The sequence below is a fragment of the Drosophila gunungcola genome, unplaced genomic scaffold (genome assembly GCF_025200985.1).
Source record: "Drosophila gunungcola strain Sukarami unplaced genomic scaffold, Dgunungcola_SK_2 000153F, whole genome shotgun sequence".
Taxonomy (NCBI): domain Eukaryota; kingdom Metazoa; phylum Arthropoda; class Insecta; order Diptera; family Drosophilidae; genus Drosophila; species Drosophila gunungcola.
In genome coordinates this window covers 26,101-37,446 of record NW_026453314.1, presented here as the reverse complement: position 1 = coordinate 37,446, position 11,346 = coordinate 26,101, and the positions used below count along the sequence as shown (strand labels likewise).

The 11,346-nt window shown below is 39.6% G+C and overlaps 3 protein-coding genes across 3 annotated transcripts; all 3 read right to left on the bottom strand.

The window, feature by feature from the left end:
• Window positions 1–1,231: 1,231 nt before the first annotated feature.
• LOC128265762 (uncharacterized protein DDB_G0283697) lies at window positions 1,232–2,542 on the bottom strand. The gene has a single exon (XM_053001971.1). The coding sequence runs from the start codon at window positions 2,539–2,541 to the stop codon at window positions 1,345–1,347; it is 1,197 nt and encodes a 398-aa protein (XP_052857931.1). The 5' UTR covers window position 2,542; the 3' UTR covers window positions 1,232–1,344.
• Window positions 2,543–2,847: 305 nt separating this feature from the next.
• LOC128265765 (receptor-binding cancer antigen expressed on SiSo cells) lies at window positions 2,848–4,743 on the bottom strand. Its single transcript, XM_053001974.1, has 3 exons — window positions 4,302–4,743; window positions 3,107–3,235; window positions 2,848–3,045 (listed from the first exon to the last, which is right to left on the bottom strand). Exons 1-3 carry the CDS (start codon window positions 4,653–4,655, stop codon window positions 2,863–2,865), a joined length of 666 nt encoding a protein of 221 aa, XP_052857934.1. The 5' UTR covers window positions 4,656–4,743; the 3' UTR covers window positions 2,848–2,862.
• A 672-nt stretch (window positions 4,744–5,415) lies between these two features.
• LOC128265759 (monocarboxylate transporter 7) lies at window positions 5,416–10,491 on the bottom strand. Its single transcript, XM_053001967.1, has 5 exons — window positions 10,323–10,491; window positions 7,156–8,211; window positions 6,072–6,216; window positions 5,884–6,004; window positions 5,416–5,803 (listed from the first exon to the last, which is right to left on the bottom strand). Exons 1-5 carry the CDS (start codon window positions 10,404–10,406, stop codon window positions 5,542–5,544), a joined length of 1,668 nt encoding a protein of 555 aa, XP_052857927.1. The 5' UTR covers window positions 10,407–10,491; the 3' UTR covers window positions 5,416–5,541.
• Between the last annotated feature and the right edge of the window lie 855 nt (window positions 10,492–11,346).

Below are 11,346 nucleotides of genomic sequence, written 5' to 3'. Positions count from 1 at the left end.
GTTGATTGATCAAATTATATAAATTCATGCACAAAATGCGGTTCTGTGGCAATTCTATTAGAAAACTGATTACCATATTAATAATCTTTCGCTCTTCACTCAAGCGCACAAGCAAATCAAGCAATTCAGATCACATTTAATATTCAGTGTTATTTTTCCCGCACAAGGCACCGGCGTAACAATAGAAAAACTATAGTCTATAGGTTTCAGACTCTTGATGTGCTTTTCGAGTTTGAATATTTGAGTATGGTTTCATATTTACAGAGATGTGATCTTCACTGCATGTCGAACCGAAACGTTAACAATTCCGAAAGCTGCATTTACAATTAAACTCACCCACATATCTCTATCTCTTTTCAATGACTCTCTAGCCGACCTTTTCAACTGCTCTCTAGCTGTCCCTTTCCAAACGGCGATTTGAAAATCTCTTATCTTCCGACAGCTTCAAAAAATGATAGTTAAGTCAATGTTGTTCGGACCTCCGGTCTTTGTGTATGTTTAATTGGAAAATTGTCGCATTCAGTTCTATGCCAATGTAAAAAAATTGTTCGTGGTTTTATATATATAACAAATAAACGATTAGAAAATCGCTGAAAACACCGAGACGCGTTTATAAACGACTTTTGTGAATCAATCTTATTTTGCACTTATATTGAAGACTCTAACGAGATGGCAAAATATATGTATTTTCGTTGTCACACTTGGATCATTTTGAATTTGTGTTGTATTTGTTTTTTTTTTTTATTTAACATTTTTATTACACAATGCTTATGTTTTAAATCTGTTCGTAAGTCCTTTTCAAAGATATAATTCACGGACCACTATTCAAATTGCTCTACACATAACAATTCTTCCTGATATTGTATGACCAATATATATAGTATTTTTTATATTTTTTGTATCTATAGGCTTCTTAAAACTACTTTTTACGTGTTAGGATATTCAAACAATTTTCATCATTTATTTCTGTGTAGAATTAAACCAATTTTAATTCGTATGCAAAATTATTGTTGTTTCTTTTACGTGGTCGTAGATTGAATTATTTAGTACTTTAAGAGTGCTCCATTTTCCGGACGTTCCTCTGTTGATTTCAAATATTTTGAATTACTCTAATTTTAATTTTCAAAGGCATCTTTGATCAATTTTAAAGTCTTAGCTTTCAGGATTCTGTTCTCGTTTCTTTTTTAATTTAATAATCTTAGCTAGCTGATTAGCCCACAAGTATGCAACGTGATCTTATAAAATGTTTTATTGTAACAAAAAAATGTGTGTAATAATTAGTTTAAGCTAGCGAGTGGGGAATACAATGAGTTTGGGCGATAGAAAAACAAAACAAAACGAAGATCATTGGACGGGAACAGGGCCGCGTCGGCGCGTAATCTTCACCAGCCGCCGGCGACGTTGACGTGGCACTGGCGGGAGGTGTGTTGTCCCATCCGGAGGCTGCTCCTCCTGCTGATCCCCCTGCCGATCCTGATCCTGATCCCGATCCGTGCCCTGGGCATAGCTGTAGCTAATGGTGCGCTTGTAGATGCGCTGCTCCTGCTCCGACTGCTGGGATTGCTGGGAGCGCGGCTTTCGTTTTTTGGAAGGCGAGGATGAGGATGATGATGAGGAGGAGGAGGAGGCCTTTTTCTTTCTGGTCTTGGCCTTCCTGGCCTCCACATCGTAGCAGCGCTCGATCTTCTGACCCTTGCTGTCCTTGCAAGCGTAGCACACGCTATTGTCCTGCTGACGTCGCACGCACAGGCTGCTGGGCGCCACCTGCTCCTCCGTGCCCTTGCCCTTGCCCTTTTCCTTTTCCTCTGCTGGATCGTGGCGGTATCGCTTGTACTGGGTGCCACTGCCAAAGGCATACTGCTCCGGCTGGTCATCATGGGAATAGCTGCATGTCTCCGAAACCGCGTTGTTTTTCAATTGCCGACAGATCTCGCACAGCTGGCCATCCTTGCGCCTGACCCGCCTGCAGCGCTGATCCTTGACATTGCTGGCCTCCGCCTGGGTTTCCTCCTCCAGCTCATCATCATTATCGTCGTTGTCGTGGTTGTCCTTGTCGGCAGCCCTGTCGAAGTACTCCTGGACGAACTGCTCGTAGTTGCGCTCGTAGTCCTCGCCGGAATACCCCTCGTGACTGGTCTCCGCACTCAGGTTGTCCACATCGTCGTCCGACGGCTCCACATCCACATAATCGTCCGACGGCTCCACATCCACATCATCGTCCGACGGCTCCACATCCACATCATCGTTCGACGGCTCCACATCCACATCATCGTTCGACGGCTCCACATCCCCATCATCGTTCGACGGCTCCACATCCACATCCTCGTCCGCCTTGGCTTGCGCCTGCGCCTGGACCACGGGCTGCATCATCTCCGGCAGCTTGACTGCCTTCGAGTGATCCACCACATCCGTGGCGGTTAGGGCATCCAGACGCTGGAGCAGCTTGCCCGGCGCAAAGGCCTCCCAGTAGTTGACAGTGCGGTCGTAGCTGTCCGCCAGGGAGACGGCCAAGCCGAGTAGCAGCAGCTCCGGCAGCAGCATCGCACTGAAAGCTGCCGCTCCCGTCGTCGCCAGTTGCTTTTATGGATGGCGAACGGCGACTCCGGCATAAGAGCGTGGCCAATGGAGCGTGTCCGAAGCCACAGAGCCATCAGGAAGTGTGGCTCAACTGATCCATTGATCCGCGAGCAGGGAAGTGCGAGTGAAAGGCAAGATTTATTTCGTGTGGCCAATCAACTAAATCGAACAAAAGAAAAGGAAAACAGAAGCCAAGCGCTTGTTGCTGCTTGTGGAATGGTCAGAGTGGGGGATGAGGCGGAGGCGGAGGAGGATTAGAGGGAGGAGCGGGTGGTGCAGCTTTAACTACGCCGCACGTTGTCCGTCTGTCAGCCGCTGAGCGCCCACAGTGGGCGGGGCTGGTCGGGCAGCGGGCTGCCGCTGGTGACGCAGCTCCCGCCGCTTTTCCCGCAGGATCTGCTTGGTCTGGGAGGTGTCCAGCTCCTCCCAGCCACCGGCATTGTCATCCACCCAGTCCTCGAGATCGGCCTGCCAATGGAGATATCTATATATACATGGTTGGCCCAGTTGGTACTTACATTGGACTTACATTATCGCTAATGGGCACCAGATCCTGGGCCTGCAGTCTTGAGAAGTCAGTTGGCTGGCTGGCGGACGCACTCGCGGACGGATCCTCCAGGTAGTACTTCATCTGGGGCTTTATGGTTGGCGCCAGCTCCTGGTGGAATGAAATTCGAATTAGAGACCAGTATTTTCAATCTTTTCAAAATATGTTTTCCCTTTGAGTTTTATCTTTTGACTAAGTGTAACCTTTTTAAAAAATCGTACATACTACAACTTTTGAACCGGGTTTTTTGATCTAACAAATATTCATTGGTTTTCTTTACAAAGTTATTTCGTTTTTGGGTTCCATCTCTTGACTAGTTTTTTTATAGCATTAATCTTTTCAGTTAATTTACAATTGTATGCAGTTTGCGTAATTTCTAGAACTTTTTAAAAATATTTCTCAAAAGAGAATTTAGTTTTAGCATTGCCTTTCTGTAGACTAGGATTCTATTTGTTTTTTCTATGCGATAAATTACAACGATCCACATATTTTTATATCATTATGTCACAAAGAAATTTTAAATGGTTAACAATAAATTAAGTTTAAATATGGACTCTGTTTATATTCAATTATTATTTTACTTTTTTTTTTAGGATTGTTTTGATTGACAGCTTAGTTGGTGCAATCAATAAAGGCAATAAGTTCCTTAAGAATTAGATAAGTGGCTCGCTGGGAATATTTAATAGATTTTAGGTTAAAAATTAAGGGATACAAATTTTATTTTAAAGAAGTAAAAAACTTCAAATTGCAAATAAATCAAATTTTTTTTAGTTAATTCTGATTTATGCTTGGATTCAGGTCTTATCATTACAGCCTAATATTATAGTTGTCAGGAAAACCCATGAAACCATATTATGTCATTTTATAAAAATAATTACTATTTTTTTATATAAACCCAATTCAATAATTTAATATGTTCATGGAAAAACAACATATCATATTGTGGTATTTTATAAAAATAATTACACACATCATTTTAAATAATCCATAACCTAGTTTACCTTATTCTTAAAGTAAACAAACATCAGTGACCATTAAAAATAAAATAAAAAAAATGTTTGCTATAAACATGTGTAAGTAGGTAAGTGGTCAAAGTGTGAAGATAAAACGTAATATAAATCGCGGTGCTATTAGCCTGACCGGTGGTGTAACCGCCGTATTGAATGTGCCAACTCACACTGAAGAAGTCCGGCTCAGGTTCCTCCTTGGGCGGAGTGGGTGGCTGGGCCATCCGCTGGCGGTACTGCTCGATGTGCTCCTCCACGGTGCGCGGACTGTCGTCCCAGGAGTTCCAGTCCCGTTCCCTCGCTCCGGACGGCCTGCCACCCGGACCCGTGGGATTTCCGGCGGAGGAGGCGGCGGCGGCAGAGAACTCTCCCCGCTCCACAATCACATTGACCGCCTGCAGTTGGTCCCCGTTTCCCGAGGAGGAGCCGCTGTGGCTCAGCTTGCGGCGCCTGGAGAAGCAGCACAAGGCACGCCGGCACAGCGTGATGATGCCCAGCACCAGCATCTTGATTTGCTGCAGCATTGTCACCTCGTATTCCGGTTTATATTATATTATTTACTAATTGTCGGTTTCGAAGAGGTGGAGAAACATCGGTGCCAATACCGATGATTTCAAAATATCGGACATATCAATGTCTTGCAGAGTTCATCGATTCTTTAAAGCAGTTGATATCGATAGGCAAGTCCGCCCATCCCTAATACAGCTGATATCGACATATAAGTTTGAAAAATGTTCAAAACGTAACGCTGTTATCGTTTCCACTCCAGTTCGTAAGCACTTTTTAGTACACACTGTAAGTTAACCAACAGTTTATTATATTTATAGCAGCGAAATAACAATACATATATATTGTGTTTAATTATTCATTTTTCATACTGTGCAATTTTAGCAATTTTCAAAGATTTATTTCTGATCTCCTTTTTTGCAAGTGTTAGGAAATTAAGTCATATATGTATAACGCGAATACTAAAACCCACAATTTCAAATAAAGTAATTAAAAAATGGAAAACCGCTTTTTCAAAATTTTATAAAATTAAATAAAATATCACAAAATTGTTTAAAACCCAGCGGAATACATTATTTCTTTGCATTACAAATTTTAAATTAATTTTTAATTTTCAATTTTGTTTGTAATTCTTTTGGACATATAAATATGTAAAAAACTTTTTAAATCTTATTCAAATCGGAAAATAATATCATATAGCTGCCCTAGGAACCATCGAATACTTGGGGTGAAAGTCATCTTAGCTTTTAAATGGTTACTCATATAATTCGAAATTCATATGTTTTGAAGATTTTGTTTTTATTTTTGCAATAACTGCAAGGGTGTATAAACATCGGCTTGCCGAAGTTTGCTTCCTTTCTTGTTTTATATTCATGTTTAACAACAACAAAATAACAATATTTTTTAATGGCTTATTGCGCTGCGTCCTTGGTTCTTCAGCTCGTCGTGATCAACGTTGTTGCGTTCGATCTTGTTGCGCCTCCGGAACTTTACGATGAGCACTTCGATGACCCAGGGAACGGCGCACAGGATCATGAAGCCATTGAGGATATGGAAGACCAGAATATAGTCCTTGGTCTTGTCGCGGATAATTCCGACAATGGGGCCAATGAGGAACATGGCATTGCCTTGGGTGAACATGAATAGGCCATAGCCTGTAGCGAACCTGAATTAAGTGATAATAGAGAAGGAAAATTTACACAAATTTCAAGATTTAATGGAGCTTTTTAGTTTGATAAAACTTACCTCTCCTTGGGCAAGTAGTCGGCAAAGACCAGAGGCAATGGGACATGGAGCCAGGTGCGAAGGAATCCAATCACAGCCGTAATGCAGGCCATTCCCATAAACTCTGTGATCCCATTAAAAACTGTCGTGAAATTTTGAGAATTCAAAGGAATTAGTTAAGAAACTCGTTGACCATGAGATGTTCTCACCGAATCTTGCAAAAACTGTGAGCACTGCTCCTGCCAAATAAATGTATCGCGAGGGAACTTGGATGCACACGGCGGTGATGGCCAGGAAAATTCGGGAAGTCAAGTCGGCGGCTGCTCCAATTGCTATAATAGTGGCCGTATCCGGCTGAAAAATATACGTTAAGCAAATAACACTTTTTAGCAACCAAAAAAAGGTTTTGGCAAAAACATTAATAATATAATTTCTTAGCCAGAAAATAAAAATCATTTTCAAATTTTGGTTTTAAGTTACTGTCAGCCCCGAGAAGTTAAAAAATTATGTTAATAATTTTTAGCTATATGCAAAACAAAAATTGTATTTGGTTAAAATATAATAAAAAAGAAAAGAGGAGTAAAGATATAAAAAAAAAAATTTAAATGTAATCGGAAAAGAAATGGCCACGCTATTTTGTATTTTATTTTTAAAGGCTACTTCTTTTGCCGCAAAATAATAAATAGTGGAGTGCTAAATAAAAGACAAATTATTACTGAGTAGTATTTAAATGCATGTTTAGAATATTGTGTATGCCCTTAGTGTCGTTAGATAAAAAATAATGTTTTGCATCTTATCGTTAAATATTCTTCCAAAATACAAATTTCACAACTTCTTTTTCAGAATTTTAGAATAAAAATATGAAATAAAATCAGATCAGCCGTTCTTAATTGATGTGCAACCACGTCAGCGTTCTGACCAGAAAAACTAAAATTTAAAATATATCAATATTTCTATCATTTTTAAACCTTAATAACTGGAAAAGGATTCAATATTTTTAAATATTTTCTAAAAAAGCCTTAAATTGTTGAGCAAATAATATTAAAAATCCAAATAGTTGCACTTAACCTTATAGTAAAAAATTTTGAAAAAAAATTCTTTTGTCTGTTAGTAGGGTTAAGCAATTATGAAAATTGTAATTTTTCCACTTTGAGGTTTATTCTCTCAAAAACGCTGACATGCAGTAACGTTCTTGTAGCACTATAAAATTTGTTACTAATATATATATTTTTTTCATTAATGTAAATTCTTGTTAATGAAATGGATTTTATTTGCTTTTTTTTAATAGCTCACCTTGCTGTAGCCCAGTTCGAAGAGGTAAACCGGCTGCATGGTGAAGAACGTGATGTCCGAGTAGAGGGCGAAGGTGATGCCCAGCACGATGTTCACGTAGATGGGCTTCTTGAGCAGGGTGAGATCGAGGAAATCGACGACAGTGCGCACCCAGCCCTTCTTGATTGGATCCCCATCCTGGGCTACAGATCCTCCGCCAGCGGCCCCACCACCAATGACCATGCTCTGTCGACGGGAAGCCTGCAGGCTGTGCATCATCTGGGGAGAGGCATCGCTGACCACCACGGGTCCGGACCAGTTGCCCAGGCTGGTGATGCTCGAGGCACGGCTGGAGTGCACGTGCAGCAGGTGCTCCTCGGCGTGGGAGAGGCGCCGCGCAACGGGATCTGCATCGAAACTTGGCGCATCCTTGACGGCCTTCACTGGGGTTTCGGGCTGCACCCTTACCACCACCACTGTTGGCTTCACCGGCTTCTCCGGCTGCTTCGGCAGCTCCAGCAGCTTGAGCGCCTCCTCATCCGGAGTGATGGGCACGCGGCGCATGTGCCACTCGACGGGATGCATCACCAGCATGCCCAGTATCGCATGGGCATTCAGACCCGTGAGGATGAGCAGGCAGCCCCGGAAGCCATACCACTGCATCAGTTTCTGCATCGCAATCGGATAGAGCATCGCTCCCAGGCCGATCAGGGTTTGGGCAAAGCTCATCCACATCACCCGGTTCTTCACGAAGTAATGGTTGAAGGTCGTGTAGCAGGTGGGCACAATCAGTCCGAAGGCCAATCCCTGGACCAGGCTGAAGGCCAGCAGCAGGTGCAGCGTGGACGTGGCGAACAGCTGCATGCCGGTGCCCAGAAAGTACAGTATGCCCCCCGTAACGCCCACCTGTCGCATGCCGAAGCGCTGGAACAGTGATCCGGAGAACAGGCCGGCGAAGCTCATCGACGAGAAAAAGGCGCTGGTGATGATGGCCATGGCACTCGTCTCCGCCCCGATGCTCTTGAGGAAGTCCCCGAAAACAAGGCCAAACGATGGTAAGGCGGCCAAAGCACTCGTCTGTGAAAAATGAAAGTCAGGTGAGTCCATCTTATCTGAAGCCATATTCTTGGCTATATATTATATAATATTATATTACTCGAGGTCACATTTCTTTTGGGCTAAATGTTTTGAATCATAAATGCTCATAAAGTTAGCAAATATATATTTGAGGGGAACAACTTTTAAGATATGCAGTAATTTATTTGATATATATTTTAAAACAACAACTAAACTTTTTTACCCCTAAATTGCGAATACAAGCGAATTTTCGTTTAAAAATAGTTAAGAGTTAAAAAAAAACATAAATATTAATTAAGTTAGCAAATAGTTTTAGGGGAAAAAATGTTAAGATATGCACAATTTTTTGTTGATTCATTGTGTTAGAATTTTATTGAGATTTTGACTACAAAAAAAATTACATTTTAAAGCACCAATTTAAATAATTTTCACGCATTAATGACTTGTTAATACCGCCAAATTCTAGAATTCTATTCTATCTAATTCTATTTTATCTAAGATGGTACTCTTGAGTATTATAAAATATATATATCACTAAAGACTTCGTGCTGCATATATTTGGGTCACATATCCTTAGCGTAAGGTATGAATCAAAAATTTAAATAAAGTTGGCAAACAATTTTGGGGAAAACTGTAGTTATATGCAAAAAAAGGCGTATTTAATTTGTTACTTATTTGTCAAATACACTTTTTTTGGCTTTTCACTTCGAAAATGTCATACATTTTAAAATTGCAACTATATTTTTTTCACGCTTTAATAATGAAAAGTAAATAATAAAAGTTTCTTTAACAAAAATATTTTCTGATTTAATTTAAACAAGAAAGAAAGCAAACTTCGGCAAGCTGAAGCTCATATACCCTTGCAGCTATTGCAAGAATTAAATACTTTTGAAAACATTAAAATTATGATTTACTTGCGTATATGTTGAAAAACATTGAAGCTTTGATGATTTGCAGCTCAATTATTAGATAGTTATTTTATATATTTTTATTATTTCTATGGGAGCTATATGATATAGTCGTCCGATTTTGATGAAGTTTAAAACGTAATTCTTAAATATTTAACCATTTCTATATGTCGAAGAACTATAAAAAAAATAAAATAACAGCAAAGTTATACATTTTTTTTATTTATTTTTTCTATTGTTCCTATGGGAGCTAAGTGCTATAGTCGTCCGATTTTGATGAAATTTAAAACGTAATTCTAAAATATTTAACCATTTTTATATGTCGAAAAACTAAAAAAAAATTAAAAAACACCAAAGTTATAATTTTTTTTGTATTTAGTTTTTCGATTGTTCCTATGGGAGCTATATGCTATAGTCGTCCGATCCGGCTTGTTCCGACTTATATACTAGTTACAATAGAAAGACAACTTTTGGGAAAGTTTCATGCAGATAGCTTTAAAACTGAGAGACTAGTTTGCGTAGAAACGTACGGGCAGACGGAGGGACAGACGGACATGGCTAGATCGACTCTCCTAGTGATCAAGAATATATATACTTTATAGGGTCGGAGATGTCTCCTTCACTGCGTTGCAAACTTCTGACTTTATTTATAATACCCTCTGCAAGGGTATAAAAATTGTATTTGTTAGATATAAATATACATATTATTAGCAGATGGGTTTAATATGTGAACAATAGTTAATTCTTTTAGACAAAAATGTATTTAGGCAATTTATTAAAAAAAAGATCACACATTGTAAAAAAACAAAGAAATTTTTTTGTTTCTCGTCTAAATTACGGAGAAATACCGGCAAGTTCCGCATATTACATATATTAAAGTTTAAAACATGGTATACAAAAAGAGCAAACAAAATAATAATTACATATTTAAAAACGATATCATATTTAATGGATAAATAGCAACAAATTGGTTACTTGTAAAATATATTGTACTTTAGAAATTATTTTATTGACTCTGTGCACATGATTTATAAGGATCACTCACTAAAATAAAGTTTTTTTTTAACGTATGGTATCATTGGTTTGTTGTTCTTTTTTTTAAACTGCACTTATATTTGCAACTTTAAAGTAACTTGGATAGTTATTGGCACTGCTTGTCCCGTGTTCACTTAAAAAAAAGAAATCACGACTGATTCCACTTACAAAGGGCAGGGCCATGCCGATGCAAACGAGGATTCCCCAGCCGCCATCGGGGGCCTCCAGGATGTAGGCTTTGGACTTCTTCATCTCGAATCAGCAAAGTTGCTCCGCGGGCTGCTGGGCGGCAAGTGATGGCTCGGTCGTCACCCAGTTATCTGAGGCATCCGCCCATCCGTGTACATATATCAATCCCATCGTATAAGTCGGCGCATCCAGTAGCCAGTAGCACCTCGATTACCATCCGCTTATCGCACCTCGGGTCTTTATGACCAAGCTAAGCTTCTTATGACGAAGGTTTATAACACGGCTTTGCCGATAAGATTAGTCCGGATTCTCTACTCAGCACTCAGTGTTGTCTTGGCTGCTGCCCCCCGTGTTTTTCCGAGCATTTCCGTAACCTTCCACGCCCCCACTCGCACCATCCCAGTTCCAGTTGTAATTGTAATATTACTATTACATTGGCAAATAACGGAAACATGTTTGAGCAGCATTCGGGGTTTTTATCAACCTCCTTCCATATCGGAAACAAGTTGGGCTGATAAGAGGTTCCAAAACTAATGGTTTGGACAGGTTTGTGTCACTAGATTTACAACAGTGCCCCTCAAAGAGATTTCTTGTGCCTAATTTATACAACATTAAATTTATTCTTCACGCATTACATTTGTTTGCCCCCGGACGCATGAGCTTTGCTCGACTACATCCTATAAATGACTTCTAAACTGGCTTGTTTGCTCTTTGGTGATAATGATGCTAGAGTGTATCTTAGCCGGATCTCTAGGTTCATATCTGATGACATTATGTGAAAAGAATTTACCAGGGAGCCTTGTTTCTTCGTATCACTCGGATATTAAAGATAACAAATTTTTTTTCTTACGAATATTGATAATTGATCACCATTTGATGTAGGTAACAAAATAAATAAATGACAAAATAAATGTTGGTGAAATTAAGTAAATGATTTTATACATTTTAATTTAACATCATCATAACATTTTTTTTAAATATCCAATTTTTTTCTTAATTCTTC

Excerpts from the sequence above, each read along its gene's own strand:
- LOC128265762 (XM_053001971.1), bottom strand. The coding sequence starts at position 2,541 with ATGCTGCTGCCGGAGCTGCTGCTACTCGGCTTGGCCGTCTCCCTGGCG.
- LOC128265765 (XM_053001974.1), bottom strand. The coding sequence starts at position 4,655 with ATGCTGCAGCAAATCAAGATGCTGGTGCTGGGCATCATCACGCTGTGC. Across the intron at positions 3,236-4,301 it reads CTGAGCCGGACTTCTTCAGT|GAGCTGGCGCCAACCATAAA; the intron begins GTGAGTTGGCAC and ends TCATTCCACCAG. Across the intron at positions 3,046-3,106 it reads TGGTGCCCATTAGCGATAAT|GCCGATCTCGAGGACTGGGT; the intron begins GTAAGTCCAATG and ends CTCCATTGGCAG.
- LOC128265759 (XM_053001967.1), bottom strand. The coding sequence starts at position 10,406 with ATGAAGAAGTCCAAAGCCTACATCCTGGAGGCCCCCGATGGCGGCTGG. Across the intron at positions 8,212-10,322 it reads TCGGCATGGCCCTGCCCTTT|ACGAGTGCTTTGGCCGCCTT; the intron begins GTAAGTGGAATC and ends CATTTTTCACAG. Across the intron at positions 6,217-7,155 it reads TCGAACTGGGCTACAGCAAG|CCGGATACGGCCACTATTAT; the intron begins GTGAGCTATTAA and ends TATATTTTTCAG.